This window comes from Myotis brandtii, unplaced genomic scaffold, assembly GCF_000412655.1.
Source record: "Myotis brandtii unplaced genomic scaffold, ASM41265v1 scaffold152, whole genome shotgun sequence".
In the NCBI taxonomy this organism is placed as follows: Eukaryota; Metazoa; Chordata; class Mammalia; order Chiroptera; family Vespertilionidae; genus Myotis; species Myotis brandtii.
In genome coordinates this window covers 1656800-1680108 of record NW_005355502.1, presented here as the reverse complement: position 1 = coordinate 1680108, position 23309 = coordinate 1656800, and the positions used below count along the sequence as shown (strand labels likewise).

General features: G+C 39.8%; 1 protein-coding gene across 1 annotated transcript in view; it reads right to left on the bottom strand.

The window, feature by feature from the left end:
* The window catches only part of LOC102242210 (ATP-binding cassette sub-family A member 3), a 273880-nt gene that overhangs the window by 152426 nt on the left and 98145 nt on the right, over positions 1-23309 (bottom strand). The window contains exons 9-11 of the mRNA XM_005861509.2: positions 14564-14737; positions 12847-13025; positions 11974-12108 (exon numbers count right to left, since the gene is read on the bottom strand). Of these exons, the coding sequence (XP_005861571.1) occupies positions 11974-12108; positions 12847-13025; positions 14564-14737 (488 nt within the window). The remainder of the gene's footprint in view (positions 1-11973; positions 12109-12846; positions 13026-14563; positions 14738-23309) is intronic.

Here is a 23309-nt window from a genome sequence, read left to right as displayed (position 1 = left end):
TGAAGTTGTTGGGTCCTGCTCCAATGTTGTCTGAAGCTGGCCACTGGGTGTGTTGGTTCTGAGCCTCGTTGGAGGGACTGCAGGGCAGGTTAATGTCAGGCATGTGTGTGACTGGCCCTCAGCAACTTGTTTGGAGCTACAAGCAATTCATAGTTTGTGGTGGCCTCTGCTGGGCCTGGGTGCATGTAGAAAGGACCAAGCTGCGCACCAAGGTATTTTTCCAGCATTGGGCCAGAGGCAGGTCAGCAAATGTTCCAAGGGTTCCCAAGATCTGTTTCCACCTGCCTTTGCCTGCTGGCTACTTGTTAGGTCCAGTCACTGAAAAGGCTTCCGGTGGGGTCAGAAGGATCTCCTGTGAGGGGAAGGGGCTGGTCAGGCTTCAGGAAAGGTAATGGGTGTGGTTCCTGCCCCAGGGTCACATGAGTGTGTCTGTACAAATTTTTCCCTGAACTCAGCTGGGTGGAGTCACTAGAAGTCGGGTGAGTGGGGCCTCTGAAGCCCAGAGATTGGGTTGGCCAGAACCCAGGAAGGTGGTTCAGTCAGATCTTCCATGAGGGGAAAGTGTGAGTCAAATTCACAAGAACGTGTAGGGAATGGCCCCCACTCCAAAGCCAGACAACTCAGGCACTGACACCCCCTGAGTCTGTCCAGACCTCTACCACCCTGGCCAAGGCAGCTCACTCTTCAGTAGGGCCTGAATTCTGCAGGGTGGGGTGAGAGGGTGTCCAGAAGGTGAGGCAATTGCTTTTCCCAAGGCTGATGCCTCACAGAGGAGAGTGCTCCACCCAAGAAGGTTGGCATCTGCTGTATGGGGGCTGTCACCTCAGCTCCCTCCCCAGAGCCACAAACCCCAGACTCTCCTCAGGCAATTCTAGTCCACTCCACCCTCCCTCTGCTGGAGCCCAGGATGAATAGCTGTGAACAAAATTTTGTGTGTTGGCCATTTAAGAGGGTGCCTGTGTGTCTTCCAAGGGTGGACAGAAACACTTCTGCTTTTCACAACTGAATATTATGTGGACGCTTCTTCCTGGTTCTGGTGCTCTGGGCTGGGGAGTCAGGCTTATCGCTTAGGATCCACCTTCTCAGTGGGAACATTCCTTCAGCTGAAATAACCCTCCAGAACCTCAGCTGCCACTCATGGGAGTGGGACCAGGCCTTTTTACATCTCCACCCTTCCTATCAGTCTCGATATGGCTTCTTCCCTGATTAAAAGTCTTCTCTTCAGCTAGTCTTCAGTTGGTTATTCAGGATGATTATTCTTTAACTAGAGGCCTGATGCACAAAACTCATACAAGAGTAGGCCTTCCTTCCCCCAGCTGCCAGCACCAGCTTCCCTCTGGCACCCGGGACCCGGGCTTCCCTCGCAGCCCCGGCTTCGTCCGGAAGGTTGTCCCGAAGGACGTCCCGAAGGATATCCAATCTAATTAGCATATTACACTTTTATTATTATAGATTTAGTTGTAATTCCAGTTTGATCCTGGTAAGTATAGCTTCTACCTACTCCACCATGATCTTGAAACCCTCTCATAATGGCCATTTCTGGACACAGCATTACTTGGTGTCCCATGCTTCATCTCTACCAAGCCCAACAGCATACCAGGAACTGTTTTTGAAAGGTATAGTTCTCAGCTTCAATTGCAGATCAGCATTGTTATTCTCCCACTGAAGCTTGCCATGAAATCAGCATATCCTCTTCCAGCATGACACCTCTAATACCAGGGTCTTCTGGGTTGTGATGTCCAAGCAGCAGGGCTGGTTTTACTACAGCCTGGACCTGCTACAGCACCCATTCCTGCTCTGGACTCCACTCAGAAGTGGCAGCTTTTCACATCATTTAGTATAGGGAAAGGCAGTATCCCTGTGTACACAATATGCCTCCAAAACCTGAAGTGGCCTACTAGGCATTATTCTTCCTTTTTCATGGTGAGAGATGTAAACTACACTAGGTCCTCCTTTACTCTGGAAAGGATAACTGGCAGGTCCCAGACAACTAAACTCCTAAAATATTACTGATGTAGTGAGCCCCCTGAATCTTTATAGGCTTTATCTGTCCCCTCCTTAGAGTACATGTGTCTTACCAAGGCTTCCAACATACTTCCCATTTCTTGTTTATCTGGTCCAACTATCATATAGTGGGCCAGAGTGACACTCTGCAAGATGAATGGAAAGTCCAGGTCTGTTCGTATTGTATTAGAACAGAGGGCCAAGGAATTTATAGCCCTGGACAAATACTTGAGTACTGTTGTTGCTCATTTCAAACGAATACAAAAGTCTATGATCCTCATTTCTGATGGTGATGGAAAAAAAGAAGTTGCCATATCAATGGCCCAATATCATGTTCTTGGGCTGTGTCTATCTCCTACCATAGATGACAAGTCCCACATCTGGCACAACAGCTGTAACTAGGTGCTATTTGCTTGAGTTTCTGGTATTTGTCATCCCCTAGGATCCATCTGGATAGATTTTTGTAAAAACTAAAGTGGTCAATTAAATGGAGGGAGATATATTGGGGTATTGTCACTCATACCACTCTAATCTCTGCCACTCCCCCCAGAGTGTGATATTGCTTTTGATTTTCAAAGTATTCCACTTGATTTTCCCCAGTATGACAGCTCTTCCTAAGGCCAAGGGGTCAATACATGGGTTAATATAACTACCAAGTATGTCATTTCTAATTACATTTGACTACTGTGAAAATGCCCACTAAGTGGGTCTATCGTCCCAGTGTACCCACTATATGCCAGACAAGGGCCAGAATTCCATTAATTACCCAGCCTGCATATACCCCTGCTCTAATAGGAGGTCCATGATGATATGGTTACTCAAATGGCTGACGTCCCTTTGCAAAAGGTGTGTAGTCATTATCAAGTACATTTGCAATGATGTTGCTGAGGGTTTCACTTAGCAATCCAGCTCTTCCTTCAGTCAATGGGTGTCGTCAGCTCTGAACACTGGAAACTGTGAAAGAGACCACTAATTTGCACTGGGCACCTGTCCTCAACTCTTGATGATCTACTTTTCTTGCTTCTAATGGTATGGCTTGAGCAATACCCTCATTGGCTATCCATCTATCTTGCCTCAAGAAAACTGTGATTTTTTAACAATCATTTGTGGATCAGGTGTCCCAGACTGGCACTCCATACTTGCCACTTATTAAAAACAATTGTTCTTCCCCATGCCACCACCTGGCTTTGATTATTGTTTTTAAATATATATTTTATTGATTTTTTACAGAGAGGAAGGGAGAGGGATAGAGAGCTAGAAACATTGATGAGAGAGAAACATCGATCAGCTGCCTCCTGCATACCCCCCACTGGGGATGTGCCTGCAACCAAAGTACATGCCCCCGACCGGAATTGAGCCTGGGACCCTTCAGTTTGCAGGCCGACGCTCTATCCACTGAGCCAAACCGGCTAGGGCATGGCTTTGATTATTTTGGAGTCATATTATCTCCACTGCTATCAGTGAGTCCAGTTCTGTTAAAGTAGCTCCTACTTCCAGCAGTTATCAGTGATGCTGTGTTCCTCTCACTAGACTTATTGCTTTAATGAATGTCCTCCGGGCTTACCAGCGAAGCACGGGCACGTAGTACATTAGATGGGCGGGACTGGTGCAGGGTCTCTCTGAGGCTGCCATCACGATGACAACCAGGGCTCCAGTCATCTGAAGGTCTGACTGAGACCTGGGCATTTACTACCCAGCAGGCATTCTTAAGTTGGCACTGGTTGTCTTGGGAAGCCTCGGTTCTTATCCATATGAGCTGCTCCACATGGCAGCTTGAATGACATGGTGGCTGTCTTTAGAGCATGATATTCAAGACCAAAGAAAAAGCTACAATGACTTCCACGTCCTGGGTGTCCCATACTTCATTTCTACAATACTCTATAGTCACAGAGGTCAGCCATACTCAGTGCAGGAGGGGACTGTCCAAGGATGTGAATGTAAGGCAGTGAGGATCCCTGGAAGCCGGCATGAAGGCTGCCAACAATTATCCACCAGGTGTCTCCAATGATTCGTATTCTTCTCAAACATGCCTTCATCTGCTTCCAGTTCCACAAAAGTTTTAATCCTTTAATAGGATCAGCTCAAATTCCAGGGTCTTGTCACCTAAATCAAGTCCAGGTGTGAATAAGACTTCTGTGGTTTAGTTTCTAGAGAACACCTCCTAAAGTACCATTACTCCATATCTGAAAACCTGTCAACCAAAGAGACATGAAATCTATCATCCCCCATCCTTCCCCACAAATCCAACATAAAATGGTGGTACACACAAAGGTTAACCACTGCATACATTCCCACCGAAATAAGTGGAAAACATTGAAATCCACTAATCAGAATGTTGGCAGTTCCTTGATTAGGAATCAAAACAGGAGAATCTTCCTACAGGGCTCTTGGCTCTCCGCCTGTGGTCAGCTCTGCCTTCTGAATCATGCTTCCATGGAAGGCAGTTGATGTCTACAGCTGAGTTTTATTTTTGGCCTGCTTTCTATTTGTAGATTTTGGTAATCCAAAGTCCTCTTTTTATTTTTTACTATCTCTGTCCTTTTAGGTATAAGCTGCTGGTATTTCTTCTGGTACAGTTTTATTTAAAACATTGCACTCACTGTAGTGACAAAATCCAGGCCCACAAATAAATTTGTAACAATTCTTCTCTACCTGTGGCTTCTGCTGAGGCTCCCACAATGCTGTTTGATTGAAAAGCTCTCAGAGGCACTGCCTTAGATCCTTCTGCTATCTTAAAAACAAAAGGTTTTACTCACCATTTTGTCTTCAACATTATATAACGTTTTTCTGACAATGACCTGCATTTTCTCTTTGATTGGAAGCCACTCTTTAATTTCAACATCACTTGCCATCTAGAGAGGCTGGGAATTATCAAAACCAATACCTGTCTCCTTTATGTTCAACAGTCCTTTCTTCTGCTTCTCTTTCCTCTCACATAAACTACATTTTACTTAAGGCAACAAAAATGCAGGCAGTTCCTTCATTAATATGCCTGAAAATAACTTTAGCTCAAACAGTCCATAAGGTACATTTCCTCTCTATTCCCACGTTATTGTAGGTGATATATATATATATATATATACCTAATAAGCTAACTGTCCTTCCCACTTTCCAACCGGTTGCTATAACATGCACTGACCACAAGGGGGCAGACACTCAATGCAGGAGCTGCCATGATGCGCACAGAGAAACAACACCACGGACCTAGCGCCACAAAACAACACTTGGCTTCCCCCAAGTGGGACACAGGCCCCACCACCACCCCAGAGCAACAGCCCACCAAACCGCAGCCCATGCTGCCATGGCATGAGATGCGGCCCACAGCCCAGCCCAGCCCAGCCCGCAAACAGTGGCTGTGGGTGCCGGATAATGACGTCACATTTTTGTTGACATTCTGAAGCTGAAATTGTCCACACAATATGTCTGAAGACCAACTATTGGCACAACATACCTCTGAGGCTGAAAGAAAGCGGTGTCATCGACAGAATATGTCTGAAGAACAGTTATCAACAAGTACTACCAATACTGGTAGGAACTGCCTTCATAGCGAAAATGAGGTAAATGAGGATGCAATTATCAAACACAGTTGTGGCAGGATGACTGTTACATGTCAATTTTGCCTATCCCTAAATTTCTCCAATGAAAAACCATCTGATGGAAAATTTACTTAATGTTGTAGCAAAGGCAACATTTCTCCAAATTATATAAATTTTCCAGAATACCCGGCATATTTAAAACAATTAATGATAAAGGAAGGTTCTGACAGTAAAAATTTCATGGCAAATATTCATTTGATAAATAGTTCTTTTGCTTTTGCTTCAGTGGGTGCAAATATTGCATCACCATCAGGATATGGGCCATAGTGTTTTAGAATACACAGTCAAGTTTATCACCGTACTAGAACTTTACATCCTTCGGATGGTGTTTCTCGGAAGTTTGCTCAACTCTATATTTTAGATACAGCTGTAGCAATGAGTAAAAGATTAGCAATGCCAGAAAACCAAGCTTGCTCAGAAAGACTCATGATCAATATCAGCAACCTCATGAATGAAATAAATAAAATAACAAAATTATACAAGATGCTACATGAGATAGAAAAGGAAGCCCAATCTGAAGCAGCAGTGAAAGGTATTGCTCCCTCAAAAGTAACAATGGCAATTAAATATGATTGTAACAGTGACCTGGGTAGATATAATTTTCCCCGGGGTAACCGAGGTTGCTGTCATATTCAGAAACGAAGATGGAGAACCTCCTATTGAAAGGGACTTGCTCCGAAGATGGAGAACCTCCTATTGAAAGGGACTTGCTCATTCATTGTAAACCAGATCCCAATAATCTAAATGCCACTAAAATGAAACAAATCAGTATCCTGTTTCCTACATTAGACGCAATGATGTATCATACTCTTTTCTTTTTTAAAAAAATATATTTTATTGATTTTTTACAGAGAGGAAGGGAGATGGAGAGGGAGTTAGAAACATTGATCAGCTGCCTCCTGCACACTCCCCACTGGGGATGGGCCCGCAACCAAGGTACATGCCCTTGACTGGAATCGAACCCGAGACCCTTGAGTCCGCAGGCCGACGCTCTATCCACTGAGCCAAACCACTCAGGGTGATGTATCCTATTCTTTTTCCACATGGTGAAAAGGCTGGGAAACAGATATTGCCTTAAGACTCAGAGACAACAGTGTAATTGATAATAATACTAGATGAAATGTAAGGACGCAAGTCACACAAATGCAATATTATGGATTTCATCTCTCCATCTGGGACACGTTCAATCCTATTTTAAATGCAGGACACTCAACAGTATATTGTCGATTCATATTCAAAAATGGAGGCCAATCAGATAAATTTCATTAAAGCAACCAATCTAAGTTGAGAGTTGAAAAATATAGTGGTTTGATGGATTATCTCACATCTAGATCTGAAAATGACAATGTTCTGATTGGTAAAATGATAATACTTCCATCATCTTTTGATGGTAGTCCCCGAAATATGCAGCAGCGATATCAGGATGCTATGGCAATTGTAACTAAGTATGGCAAGCCCTATTTATTTGTAACTATGACGGCCAACCCCAAATGGGCAGATATTATAAATAATTTAAAACACTGGCAAAAAAAAATGAAAACAGATCTGACTTGGTAGCCAGGGTTTTTAATATTAAGCTGAATGCTCTTTTAAATGATATATGTAAATTCAATTTATTTGGCAAGTAGGTGCAATCATCATGCTACTGAGAAATCTTAATAGTAAATGGGGTCTTGTAATGATACCAGATTTATTATCACAAGACTGTGATCTAACATAATCAAGGCTGAAGTATTAATAGGATCTGCAAAGGAGAGGTTGTTCTGATTCCAAGAACTGATTTGTCCCCATCTGACACTGGCCTCCCATTTAAATTAATTCGAAGACAGTTTCCCATGATGCCAGCATTCACGGTGACTATTAATAATTACCTGAAAGAGAAGTTGAGGTGCTTCACTGGGCTGGAAAAAGTTTTCGGACATGGTCAGTTGTATGTTGCTTTCTCTTGAGTCCAAAGAGCATGTGACGTTAAAGTTAAAGTTGTAAATACTTCATCACTAGGGAAATTAGTCAAGCACTCTGAAAGTGTTTTTACTCTTAATGTGGTATACAGGGAGATATTAGAATAAGTTTAATCAATTTATCAGTCATTGTTTGTATCAATGTTGTTTTTATACCATGTTTTTATTGTTTTCATATCATTTTGTTGTTTTTATTTCATGTTTTTGTTGTTTTCATACCAGGTCTTTGTTGTTGTTGTTATATCATGTTGTTATTGTTTATTTATTAATCAATTTACATATTATTTTCATGTACATTTTACTAATTTTCTTTCACCTCTGACACTTCTATTATAGAGAAAAGGCAAATAGCAATATTAAAATATTTCTTCTAATTAATTTCCTTTCAATGTGTAAGAATTTGTGCACCGGGCCACTAGTTGTTATATAATAGGAATATTCTTTCCTCCAGTTTAAATAGCAGTTCCTCACTTCCACTTAAGCCAGCGGTTCTCAACCTGAGGGTCGCAACCCCTTTGGCGGTCGAACGACCCTTTCACAGGGGTCGCCTAAGACCTACAATACATTACGATTCATAACAGTAGCAACATTACACTTATGAAGTAGCAACGAAAATAATTTTATGGTTGGGTCACAACATGAGGAACTGTATTTAAAGGGCCAGAAGGTTGAGAACCACTGATTAAGCCTTCAGTGGCAGCCACCTCCAAGACCATTTGGCTTTTGTTAACAATCTATTCTAGGCCCTTTAAGCTCCACCAGCACTCTCTTCAAGGTTCTTCCAGCTTTCCTCACTTTCCAATCCCAAAACTACTCCCACATTATTAGTTACTTGTTATGGCAGCATCCTACTTCCAGGTGCCAAATCTATTTAAAGTGTATTGATGAGTAATAAATGACCCAAAACAAAGTGGCTTGAAGCAACAATAAATATGTAATTTTCTCATAGTTTCTGGCCTCAGAAATGCTGAACTGGGCAGCATGATTTTGTATTTAAAATGTTAGCAAGGGCTATAGTCATCTAAAAGCTTAATCAAGATGGGAGGGTCCACTTTAAAGTAGCTCATCAGAAGGCTGACAGTCGGTACTAGTTGCTGGGAGAAGGAGTCATTTCATCCCATGTGAGACTCTTCAGTCATTTAGGTGACTGCTTGCGTATCCTCATAAGTTAGAATCTGACTTCCCCTTCTGTGACTTAGCCCTGGAGGCAGTCTGTCACTTGTGCAGTTTTTGATTAGTTCTACAGGCCAGCCCTACTCAATGGCATGAAAATCAAGAGATGTGGGTCACTGAAGGTCCTCTTAGAGGCTGTCTACCACCCTTTGTGACATCACCCAAGTTATATTTCTAGTTGCCAGAAGGAGGTGTGGATTGTCTTGTGGGGCAGAGGCTACTGTATCATCTTCAAGGAAGAGAGAAAGAAATACTTGCCCCTAAATGGGGGGAGTGAGCCATTTTGGCAGCCTGAGGGTTCAGGGGAAATTGGAACTCAAGATTTTTGCATCTTACATTTCCTATCCTATGTATCTATGTTATATTCCTTCCCAAGAAAGATCGCGCCCCCCCCCCCAATCCTAGGATGGCAGACCTGCTTAATTAGGAATTTAGCCTTCTCTAGAGCTCTGCTGTTCTTATGTTTCAGTATAGGGCAATGTTCTCAGCTCTTATGCTCTTTGGTTGCTGGAGAGGAAAATATCGGCATATGCTTCCTGGTAATCTCACCGGATTTCAGCTAGCCGCTAATGGGTAATCACGTACAGCCTTCCATTTTCCATCTCCAGTGTATCAGTTCACCCAACAATATCCATCCACTTCCATAATCCCCATAATTACTTTCCCCACATTTTTTTTCAAACACTTGAAACATGACACCAAAGGAAAATTTCTTTTCCCTTGAATACCACCCCAATTCACCACGTGTGGACATTGTACTGCTTCCTTATACAGTGGGGCCTTGACTTACGAGTTTAATTCGTTCCGAGACCGAGCTCGTTAAGGAGCTTGTTAAGGAGCTCGTTAACTCAAATTACTCTATCAACTCAATGCAAAAAATCGGCCGAGAGACAGCTGGTATCTCAAAAAAACTCGTTAGTCGGGACACTCGTAAGTCAAGGCCCCACTGTACTTTAGTCTACCTCTCATCTTGTCATCTGCTTTCTCAGTTCACTCAGGTACAGACAATCACCAATCAGTTTTTCTGCAAAGTACACCTTAATATAGGAGTTAGCATCCGGGAAGTGTATGTAAGATAGAAATTGGTGTGTAGGAATGCTCTTGAGATCAGCACCTGTGCGCGAACAGAGAAGAGTTGGCTTGTAGTATAGTCTCAACAAAGACAACCCCACAAGAAAATGGGCCTCATTTTGTGTGAGGTGACTGTTCAGCTGAGGTCATTGTTGGGAGGGTGGCCAGCATCCACAGTAGCCATATTTTCAGAGAAAGAAGATTTAATACCTGTCCTTCTCAAATTCTTCCAAACAACTAAAAGACAGGCAACACTTCCCAACATATTTTATGAGGCCATCATAACCTTAAGACCAAACTGGCAAATGTAGCAACAACAAAAGAAAACTATAGACTAATATCTCTCATAAATACAGATGTAAAAATGCTAAACAAAATACTAGCAAATTGAATTCAATAATACTTTAAAAAGATAATACATCATGATTAAGAGGGGTTCAGTTGAAGGAGGCAAGGATAGTTCAACATACACAAATTAATCAATGTAATACACCACATTAACAAAATAAAGGATAAAATCATATGATCATATCAATAGATGTAGAAAAAGCATTTGACAAGATACAACATCCATTCATTATTAAAACATTCAATAAAATGAGTATAGAAGGAAAGTACCTCAACATAATAAAGGCCATATATGACAAACCCTCAGCTAATATACTTCATAGTGAAACATTGAAAGCTTTTTTCTCTAAGATCAGGAACAAGACAAGTCTGTCCACTTTAACCACTCTTATTCAACATAGTACTGGAGGTCCTAGCCAGAGCAATCAGAAAGATATACTCAAGCAAGAGAAAGATATAAAAGGCATCCAAATTGGGAATAAAGAAGTAAAAGTGTCACTTTTGCAGATGACATGATTCTGTATATATAAAGCCTGAAGACTCCACCAAAAAACTATTAGAAACAATAAACAAATACAGTAATGTTGTAGAATACAAAATAAATATACAAAAACACATTGCATTCCTATATACTAACAATGAAATTTCAGAAAAAGAAATAGAAAAAATTTATTTTATAATTGAAACAAAAAGAATAAAATACTTAGGAATAAACTTAAACAAAGGATGTGAAAGATGTATACATTGAAAACGACGTGACATTATTAAAAGCAATTGAAAAAGATACAGATAAATGAATAGATATTCCATGTTCATGGATTGGAAGAATCAAGATAGTTAAAATGTCCATATTACTCAAAACAATATACAGATTTAATGCAATCCCCATCAAAACTGCAATGGCATTTTAAAAAAGAAACAGAACAAACAATCACCAGATTTGTATGAACCACAAAAAAAACCCAAATAGCCAAAGCAATCCTGAGGAGCAAAAAACGAGTTTTGTATTTGGCTTACACAACCAAAAGAGAGACCTGCATATAGCACACTGGAGTATAAACACCTCCCAAACTAACCTGAATTTGCATGGAAGGATCTGTGATTACCAAAGCTGCAGGGTTAGGAACTCAAATCAAGGTAGGTAGACCTTCAAGAGGCAATGTCTTGCCAGAAAGTACACAGGATACCTGAATGCTACATGCCTGCAACCGATCCAGATAGATTGAGAGATACAAGAATCCCTTCCCTGACAGAGGAGGGTACAGATAGACAAGTGCAAAACATTGTGAACAGAAACTAATGTTCTAGACCAGTGATTTTCACCCTTTCCATCTCGTGGCATGCACAAACTAATTACTAAAATTTCTGTGGCACACCAAAAAATATATTTCTTGCTGATCTGATAAAAATTGGTATAATTTTGATTCATTCACACTGGATGGCTATTTTTGTGTTGGCTGTTGTCATTTTTATTTGACAATCTAAGAAAAAAGAGATTAGTGCCCCTAAATAATCACATTTTAAAACACTGTGGCACACCAGTTGAAAATCGCTGTTCTAGACTCTACATTTTAAAATGAGTATATTCATAGAAGACCACAGTTATAGTTTATAGAAAGCCTGATACTATTCTGGAGGAAGGAGAAAATTTTATTATATCTTGTATAAATTTCATTTATATCTTTCTCAAAGGAAGTAAGCAGAATGCCCTCTTTTATTATCATGTGATCTGTTTCTTGGTATTTCCAATTACAAACATTGACAATGAATTGTAAACTAAGTATCAGTTTCATCAAGAAAAGAGATGTGTGAAACAATACCTTGCACAAATGTTGGAGCTGGATACCCGCCACCAAATCGGTAGGTTCAGCTTCAAAATACTTGGTTTCAATTGTCTTGTAAAATTGCCTTGATTCATTTGTTTTCTTTGGTTTTTCCCCAAACCAGTAAGAGGGCTAAGAAGAGAATAAAATGTAATCATTGCAAAAACCACTGAAGAAAACACAGTAGAAAGTCATTTAGCCTGCTACCCTTTATGTTGAGATGGGCAGAACATTGCTTGGGATTAAGTTTTAGAACTAATTGGCTATCATTTGAACCCCCAAGGCATAAAAAGAGATGACTCTATTTAATCATAACTGTCTGAGAGAAACAAAAGGAAATCACTGCAAAATGAGGTCACAGTAGAACATACCCTATCACTCTGCCGTATCTCCTCTTAGCAACACATAAGCCAGTAATAATACGGGGAAAAAAGAAGGGAGACATGCTGCCCATTTTGCTACGGCTCTGGCTGTGAAGAAGTGTGGCTAACCAGACGTGGTGAGTGCCAAGCAAGATATGGAACATAACTAAACTTCTCCGTGTCAGTATCCGAAGACGCCACCCTATGTTAACTTTGTTATGCTGGGGTTCAATCCCTTATGAAACACTAGCCTGCAAAAGTGATGGATTATTAAAGTTTTGGATGGCAGGCCATGAACTACAGATTACATATATAGTAGAGACTTTATAGTGTATTAGGGAAAGGTTAGTGAATTCATATGCCTGAAGTAATTAGAATGATTCTTTCACCTGACCTATTGATTCAATTACAGACAGGGCAAAATTAACTACTGCTGCCTTTTATATAAATTACAGATCATGTCCATAGGACTGTGTCTTCTCTCAATAACAGAAGCAGTACAACTCACCAGCAAAAAGAAGTTCCATGGCTTGGGCACACCATACTCTCCGGGAAAGACGGCTTCTATGTACCAAGCCACAAGGCCGTACAAGACAGCATCAAGTAAAAATGTTCCCAGTATATAGGCAAAGACAAAGTTCTCCACCGTGTTTGGTGAGAAGATGTTACTCCATTTAATTCCAATTTCTAAGAGATAACAGGAGACATTAAATTTAGGTGGCAACTGACACAAAGTTATTCATGTGTATCATAATGAAAGAGTGAAAAAAGTTAATGTTCTCTAGAGATTACTATTATATTCAGCTACTTTCTTATGCTGTTAGAATTTAGGACATCTGAGCAAGTAATCATGTAATATGCCTCCTACTATGACAAAGACAATCAGTAATAAATTAAACAAAAATAAAATATACTAAAAAGTCAGGAAAATGAGTTTTACGAAAAATAAGCAGAGCTATAGGTTTAGACCAAGCATGTCAAACTCACGGCCTGCGAGCTGCATGCGGCCCACAACGAGTATTTTTGCAGCCCAGCCAATATGACGGTATGTAAGAAACGTTTTAACAAAAATTTCGTAACTTAATTTTTACAATATCCTATTATACATAATTATTAATAATGAACTACAATGATTGCTAATGACTGATGACTCTAATCATGTTGCATTCATTTTCCTTACGCGCCTTATGCGCAGGCGCACCATTTCTCTCCACTAATACCAGCAGCGAATATTTTAGCAGCTGATCGCCACGTCATTAGTCTTGGACTGACTTGTTAGGTGGGCACAACAGGAAATATTTCACTTTCGGAGAACAAGAAAATTAGGTTTATTTGTGTTACACTTATTAATTTGTGCAGGTATTCAGTGTCTGCTAAGTTAATGTTCAAGAAAAAATATTAATTTTTATTAAAATGTTCTATTATTTTATGTTAATGATGACTCATTTATTTCAGCCCTTTGTATTCAGCATGTCTCTATCAAAATAAACCCACGTTTCTATGAAAATTGAAGCTTGTGTTTTTTTACGGCCCATGTAAAGTTAAACCTTGTTTATTTGGCCCATGTTAGCCTTTGAGGTTGACATGCTTGGTTTAGACAGCGGCTCCTCTCCCCACCCCGTCCTCATACTAAATGTTCACTGACATATGTAATTTTGGAAAAATGCAGTCACTGCACAGTAGAGATGAATGAGAACTAAAGAACAGACTAGAGGGGTTTTGCATAGTTTTTCATTGATGGAAAAAGGAAGTTACTAAAAGGCAGAACCATGTCACTTCATCCCTACCCCTAAACAGAAGGTGGCAACACCAAAAGGAGTAGGGAGAGACCCTAACAGACCTGAGGCCTGGCCAGTGTTGCTCAGTGGTTGAGCATCGACCTATAAAACAGGAGGTCACAGTTTGATTCCCAGTCAGGGCACATGCCCAGGTTGGGGCTGGATCTGCAGTAGGCAATGCAGGAGGCAACCGGTCAATGATATTCTGTCATAATTGATGTTTCTATCCTTCTCTCCCTGTCCCTTCCTCTCTCTGCAATCAATAAAGACTTTTAAAATTTTTAAAAGACCTGAGTAAATTTATGGAGGGAATGTGCAAACTCATGCACTATAGGTAATGGTATAAAGTAGTGTGAATTTTTTTTAGGACAGTTTAGCAATATCAGTAATATTAAAACTGTGAATACCCTATGAGAACGTGGCAAAATTTACAAGGTTACCACTCACTGTTTATTTCTGCCCTGACAAGGTATTTGGTTCCCAGTGCCATTACGACATTTGAGCTGAGGGAAAAAGCCAGCTTCTTGATGAGTGTCATCTGTGCGTAACTTGAAGCGATCCTGGGAGCTGGAAAGTAGCTGATTAAATAAATGAAGCCTCCAATAGCTATAGCAAAGTGTGCTGCCAATCAGAGAGAAATAATACGGTCAAGTCAAACAACCTGAAAATCTGAAACACAAATACCCTGGTTTTATTCCGAGTGCCCTAAACGTTGAAGCACACTGAGAACAGACATTGGTCTGCTCGGCTCACCACTACTTCCTCAGCACATTAGAAAACGTTTGGCACTTACTAAGTGCTTAAAAGTATTTTTTGAATGAATAAAAGATGAAAATTAAAACATTTAAAAAACTACTTTTTCTTGAATTTATCATTAGATATGCAATAACTATGACTATTGCAGCTTTTAATGGAAATTTACATATTTATTATCACTCAACATAAAATATTGTAAATACTATCATTGGCATAATTAGAAAATACCTAGGTCAGCGGTCGTCAAACTTTTGGACCTCACGGACCACTAAATTCATAATTTTAAATCTCGCAGGCCACTAATATGATTTTTTTTAAAAAGATAAAATACATTTGTAAAATAATGATCAGAGAACTTCCATTTTATTAATATGAAATGTACCTATTTGATATAACAACATTATAAATACTTATTTAGTTATAACAAAATCTTCAAAGGTTGTTTAATTGTAACAAATTTATTAAAATATTAATTTTTACAAAATAATTGAAGCTTAAGTATTACACATTTTTAGAGTGTGATATTTGCTCCTGTTTGCTTGAAATAAATTTATGGATTTTTTGCTCCAGTGACATTACTGCAAGATGGAGAGCCGTATTTATTTCAAGCCAAGACCGGTACCGAGTTTTAATTGCTGTGACAGATGAAAATGTTTTTTTCGCAGAAATATATTGTTGAAAATTGAATCAAAATGTTCATTGCTTTTTCACTCAGCAATGGGTATTCACTTTTAATGGAGATCCAAAAATGGGGTCTTGATAAGAATGACTGGAATTTACGTTGGGAAGATATTTTGACTTCTTCGCGCAGGGCGAACAGTCGGGTTAGGATCTTGCCCCTTGGACAGCCGTCTCCCCTCAGCGTGAAGAAGAAGGTGAGTATACTGGGAACCCACTTCTTCGCAAAGCGCCTCAAATATTCGAGAATTAGAGCTTTGTGTCGAATTTCACTTATAACTTTAATAACATCTGATAATACCTCGTGTAGTTCTGGGGAAATTTTTTTCGCCGCAAATTGCTCATGATGTATAATGCAGTGTGTAGACAAAATGTCCGGGTGGCCAACATTTTTCACCCTTTGCAACAATTCCTGAAAGATGTCAGTCATGTTTGCGGCACCATCTATCTGTACATTCTTCCCATTCAATTTCGAGTTCCAGGAAATAACTATTAACCTGCTTCAAAAATCTCAGAGCTAGTTGTTCCACCGGCAAGCTGAGCCAACAAAGTAGTTCTTCCTGCAGCTCTCCGCACAAAACAAAGGAGAAGCGCCTTGTTACTTTCACCATTGATTCGTCAAGTTGAATTGAATAAAATGGTGAATTTTTCACCATTTTTATAACTTGATTTTCAATATCTTCAGCCATGTCTTCAATTCTGCATTTGACAGTGTTAACAGACATAGGAATTGCTTTCAGTGTCTGGACAGCCTGCCTTCCCAAAACCTCTTCCCAGGCTTGTAAGGCTGAATTAATTCTTCTCCAATCGTATACGGCTTTTTATTTTTCGAGATCTGAAGTGCTATCAGATAAGAAGCCTTTAATGAGGATTTATCTCCAACAGTCATTTTTGTTAGAGCAATTACTTGCTTTTGCATATTTTCATGCACTCTTTGAAAATATTCAAGTGGTTTTTTAAAAATGCAAATAAAGTCCAAATTTTTCTGTGGATCACCAAAATTTTCTCATGGACCACCAGTGGTCCCCAGACCACAAGTTGGCGACTGCTGACCTAGATTGTGTTTCCAGATACTGATATTCAGTCTGTGTCAGGGTACTGAGGGCAAATAAGGCTGCCTACATAAACAGAGACACCAAGTTGGTGTCAAGCAACCAGATCTGGTTTAGAGTATGAAGTGCTCCCAAAACGTGACCCTGATAAAATATTAAAAAGAAAATTCTTGTTAAGAAATCAGTTAACCTCATCTAGAATTAAATTGCAGCATCCAAATAGAAATTGGATATTATGAAGTAAAACACTATTTGGAGTGATTCTTCCTTCCCTTCTTATTTTAAATTCTTTCCTGAGGATATGATACTTGGAAAAACAGCAGCCAGGAGCATTTGGTCATAGGACCCCAGCAGCCACCGGGCAGGAAAAGAAAAACAACATCAACGCCGTAAGTGGCACAGCCTGTCCCACCCACAGCATGCCACCGGCCCTGCATTTGGAGCTTAACAGAGGAACAAAAGCAGAGGCCAAAGTCACAGGTTTGAACAGTCTCAAGGAGCCCTCAGTGACTGGACTGGGGGAGGGGCCGCCCACTCCACTATTCTGGGAACCAGACTGATCATTTCCCCACACAGGAGAACTGATAACAACTCCAGGTTTGCGGCCAGCCCCATTGGTCTCCACACAGGATCGCTGTCCAGCCAAGGAAAGAGTGATCATTTGGGCAACTTGGGGAGGAGTAGCTCTGGGACAGGGAAACACACCCACCACATTTCCTAAAAACTAAACAGCACCTCCCGCCTAAGGCCCCTTCAGAAACAGGCTTCTGAGTGATTAAGATTGACAGATGGCTAGCAGGCAGAGGTGGAGCCTGGGGCGCCAGGGGAAGTGTGCTGACCAGCCCTGACCCCACGGTGCTAACAAACCTGCTTCAGGGGGCAGATTGGCCCTCCTTCAGGCAGCCAAGGCCTGTGGAGACACAAACAGTGAATAGGTGGATCACTTGGAGCTTCAAGCAGGAGCTGAAAGCCAAAGGGGGGCAGTCCCTGACAGTGTCAGCACCTACCTCCAGAACAGGAAGCTCAGAATTGGCAGACAGAGAAGAGTGGGGTCTAAGTGCGCTCCCAGAGAGCACTACACTCGGCTGAAACAAATGCCAATTCACTGTCTTTCTTTCTTTTTTACTTTTTTCTTCTCTTTTCCTCACTTTTTCCCTCTATTTTCTTTTTTATTTTTCTCTTCCCTTTCTTTTTTTTGCCTTTCTAAATTTATTTTCTATATCTATCTGTGTTATTGATTTCTTATTATTCTAGTCTCTGTTGTTTCATTCATATATCTAACTTTCCTCTTTCCTTTTGCTGCTCAATTTTCTTTTTTTGACTACTCAGTTTTTTTCTCTCTTTTTCTCCTGCTTTTTCATCCTTTTTCTTTTTCTTAATATAAGTCTATCTGCTTTTTCCTCTATTTTCCTTTATAAATTATTTTCTTGTTTTTTCATTTCGTTTCTCCCTCTCTTATTTTAAACCATTTTCCTGCCCCTATGCCTCTAATTCTTTATTTTTACTTTCTTTATTTCAGCTCTGCATCTATATATTCTGCCACCATTTTCTGTTGGTTTTTTGTTTGTGCTTCTTTTGTTTGTTTGTTTTGTTTTGTCCTTGTATTTTTTTTTCTTTATTTTTTTCTACCATTCTTGCTCTCTCTTCTCTTTCTGAATTCTCTCTTTTCTAGTGGTTGCTTTTGTTGGTGCTGTAGGGGTCTTATGTACACTTTTGTTTTCTATCTTCTACTTTATATTTTGTTGTGTTCTATTTTGTTTTGTTTGGTCAACATCTCTACAACAGCTTTCATGACATGCTCAGGGGTGGCACATAGTCAGCCAGTCTGAGAGGAGACTCCATCCATGAACAAAGCAATAACACTCAAAACCCAAATACAACAGGAGAAGCCAAAAAACTCAAGTAAGGGGCTTTCCTAGAAAACCCAGCTCAGGAGGTCTAAGAGGACCACTGGGTCCCACAAAACACATACTGCATAAGACCATCCCACAAAATCTGGGTGGCATAGCAGTTTTATCTAATATACAGAAACAAAAACAAAGGGATAGCAAACTGGTGAGACAAAGAAACAATCCCCAAAATTAAAGACATGGAAAAAAAACAGAAAAGGAACTAAATGACATAGAGGTAAATAATTTGTCAGATAAAGAATTCAGAGTAATAGTATTAAGGGTGCACAAACAATTCAGTGAGAACTACAAGAAACTTAATTAGAATTATAAGGGTCTTAATGATAGCTACGCCAACATGAAAAGAAAGCTTAAAACAATAAATAAGAATCAATTGGAAATGAGGAATAACAGAGCTGAAAGCTGAAATAAAGAACACCCTGGAAGGATTCAGCAGTAGACTAGAAGAGGCTGAGGATAAAATCAGTGAATTAGAAGACAAGGTGGACAAAAACACCCATTCAGAGCAGCAAATGGAAAAAAATTAAAAAGCAGGAAGTGAGTCTATGGGAGCTTTGGACAACATGAAACATAACAACATCTGCATAATAGGGATGTCAGAAGCAGAAGAATCTGAGGAAAGAATAGAGAGCCTCTTTGAAGACGTAATGGAAGAAAATTTCCCTAACCTGGTGAAGGAAAAGTCACTTGAGTCCAGGAAACACAGAGAATACCAATCAAGATAAACCCCAAAAGACCCACACCAAGGCATATATTAATTAAAATGGCAAATGTCAAAGACAAAGAAAGGATCTTCAAGGCTGCAAGAGAGAGACAGAAAGTTACCTACAAAGGATATCCCATTACACTGTTAGCTAACTTCTCAATAGAAAAACTTCAGGCCAAAAGGGAATGGCATGAAATATACAGGTAATGAAAACCAGGGACTGAACCAGCAATGTAAGGTGAATAAAGAGCTTCGCAGACAAAAAATGGCTAGAAGAGTTTATTACAAGTAAAACAGCAACACAAGAAAATGCTAAAGGAACTGTCATAAGAAAAAGAAAGAGAAAAACACAGGTATAAAGAATAAGAATGGCAATGAATAAGTACCTATTAATAGTAACCTTAAATGTAAATGGCTAAAATGTTCCAATCAAAAGACACAGAGTAGCTGAATGGATAAGAAAACATGACCCATATATATGCTGTCTACAAGAGAACCACCTCAGAACAGAAGGATCACACAGGCAGAAAGTGGAGGGATGGAAATAAATTTTTCCAGGAAAATGAAAATGAAAAGAATATACAGGTAATGAAAACCAGGGACTGAACCAGCAAGATTATCATTCAAAAATGTAAGGTGAATAAAGAGCTTCGCAGACAAAAAATGGCTAGAAGAGTTTATTACAAGTAAAACAGCAACACAAGAAAATGCTAAAGGAACTGTCATAAGAAAAAGAAAGAGAAAAACACAGGTATAAAGAATAAGAATGGCAATGAATAAGTACCTATTAATAGTAACCTTAAATGTAAATGGCTAAAATGTTCCAATCAAAAGACACAGAGTAGCTGAATGGATAAGAAAACATGACCCATATATATGCTGTCTACAAGAGAACCACCTCAGAACAGAAGGATCACACAGGCAGAAAGTGGAGGGATGGAAATAAATTTTTCCAGGAAAATGAAAATGAAAAGATAGCTGGGGTAGCAATACTCATATCTGACAAAATAGACTTCAAGGTTAAGGCCATAACAAGAGATAATGAAGGCCACTTAATAATACTAAAGTGATCAATACAACAAGAGGATATAACTGTGGTAAATATATATGCACTCAATATAGGAGCATCCAAATATCTCAAAAAAATCTTCTAGAGAATTTCAAGGAAGAGAATGACAGCAATACAATCATGGTAGGAGATTTTAACACCCCACTGACTTCACTGGGTAGATCTTCTATACAAAAATATCAACAAGGAAATAGTGTTCCTAAATGACACCTAGATCAGGTAGAATTGACATTTTCAGAACATTTCAACCCAAAGCTACAGAATATGCATTCTTCTCAAGTACACCGGGGTCATTTTCAAAGATAGACCACATGTTAGGTACAGCCGTGGACAAACTACGGCCCGCGGGCCGGATCCGGCCCGTTTGAAATGAATAAAACTAAAAAAAAAAAAGACCGTACCCTTTTATGTAATGATGTTTACTTTGAATTTATATTAGTTCACACACACACTCCATCCATGCTTTTGTTCCGGCCCTCCGGTCCAGTTTAAGAACCCATTGTGGCCCTCGAGTCAAAAAGTTTGCCCACCCCTGTGTTAGGACATAAAACAAGTCTCTACAAGTTCAAGAAGATTGAAATCATATCAAGAACCTTCTCAGATCACAATGGCACGAAAATAGACATGAATTACAAAAAAACAACAACAATAAAAAAAACACTCCAAAATATTCGAACACATGGAAGCTAACTAACATGCTATTAAACAAAGAATGGGTTACCAAAAAGATCAAAGAAGAAATAAAGAACACCCTGGAAACAAATAAAAATGAACACACAACAACCCAAAATCTATGGGACATAACAAAAGCAGTCCTGAGAGGGAAGCTCACAGCACTATAACCTACCTCAAATAACAAGAAAAATTAATAATAAACTGTTTAACCCCACAACTTAAAGAATTAGAAAGATAACAACAAGAAAAGCACAGAGAAGTAGAAGGAAGAAAATAATAATGATCAGAGCAGATGTAAATGACATGGAGACTAAAAAAGCTATACAAAAGATCAACAAAACCAAGAGTTGGTTCTTTGAAAAGATAACCAAGATTGATGAACCTTTAGCCAGATTCATCAAGAAACAAAGAGAGAGCCACACGAGCAGCCTGTCTCTGTCTGAGGAGCAGCAGCTCTGTGAGCAGCCCGCCCCCACTCGAGAAGCAGCAGCCCCATGAGCAGCCCACCCCCACCTGATGAGCAGCAGCCACACAAGCAGCCTGCCCCCGTCCAAGGAGCAGCAGCCTCATGTGCAGCCTGCCCCCAACCGAGGTGCAACAGCTGTGCAAGTAGCCTGCCCCCCCCAGCCAGAGGAGCCCCCACTGCTGTGAGCAGCAGCCACTGCCAACTGAGGAGCAGCCACTGCCATGACCACCCAAGGAGCAGCCGCCGCCCAAGGAGCTGCTGTTGTCTGAGGAGCAGCCCCCGCACAACTCGACACCTAGACTAGATCCTTTGGTGAGAGCAAAAATGGGGAGACAAAGCAACACCCAAAGGAAATAAAGGAAAAATTTTCAGAAAAGCAGCAAAGTGAAATGGAGGCATGTGATACTTCAGAAAAAGAATTCAGAATAAGGGTTATACAGTTCATAAACCGGATGGATTAAAAAATCAACAACTTATGTAAGAATCAAGAAGAAATAAAGAGTGATATAACTGCAATAAAAAACACCATGGAAAGTTTCAACAGTAGACTAGGAGAAGTAGAGGACCGAATTAGTGAATTAGAAGACAGGGAAGCAAAACACACACAAACTTAACTGCAATTGAAGAAAAAAATTAAAAGACAGGAGGAGAGCCTCTGGGAGCTTTGGGGCAACATGAAATGAACCAACATATGAATAATAGACGTGCCAAAATGACAAGAAGAGAAATCAGGGTTAGAAAACCTATTTAAAGAAATGTCAGAAAACTTCCCTGATGTGGGGAAGAAAAAAGTCACGCAAGCACAAAGAGTCCCAAACAAGATGAACCCAAAAAGACCCACACCAAGACACGTCGTAATTACGATGGCAAATGTTCAGGACAAAGAGAGAATCTTAAAGGCTGCAATAGAGGGACAGAACATTATGTACAAGGGATCTCACATTAGATTATCAAATGATTTCTCAACAGAAACATATCAGGCCAGAAAAGAATGGAATGAACTTTACAAAATGATGCAAAGCAAGAATACTCTATCCAGAAAGGCTATCATTCAAAATTGAAGGGAAAATTAGGGGCTTCACAGGCAGAAGAAGGCTAAGGGAGTTTATTGCTACCAAGCCAAAAATGCAAGAAATGCTAGAGGGATTATTGTAAAAAGAAGAAATAAAAAGGGAAGAAGGAACATAAGCACTAGAATAAAAATGGCTACAAACAAGTACATATCAATAATAACTTTAAATGTAAATGGACTAAATGCTCCAATCAAAAGACATTGAGTGGCTGAATGGATAAAAAAAAATGACCCAAATATATGCTGTCTACAAGAGACCCACCTTAGAACAAGGGACTCACACAGACTAAAAGTGAAGGGATGGAAAAATATCTTTCCGGCAAATGGAAATGAAACAAAGCTGGAGCAGCAATACTTATATCTGACAAAATAAACCTCAAAGTGAAGGTCATAACAAGAGATAAGGAAGGCCACTTCATAATACTAAAGGGATCAATATAACAAGAGGATATAACCCTGATAAACATATATGTACCCAATGCAGGGGCACCCAAATACATTAAAAAAAAAAAACAACTCCTGGAAGATATCAAGGGAGAGATCGAAACAATACAATCAAAATAGGGGACTTTAATACCCCACTGATATCACTGGGTAAATCCTCTAGACAAAAAAATCAGCAAACAAACAGCAATCATAAATGACCCACTAGATCAGATGGAATTAACTGACATCTTCAGAACATTTCACCACACAGCCACAGAATATGCGTTCTTCTCAAGTGCACATGGGAAATTTCCAAAGATAGACCACATATTGGGTCACAGGCAGTCTCTGAAAAAAAAAAAAAACCAAACCCTTTTTTTTAA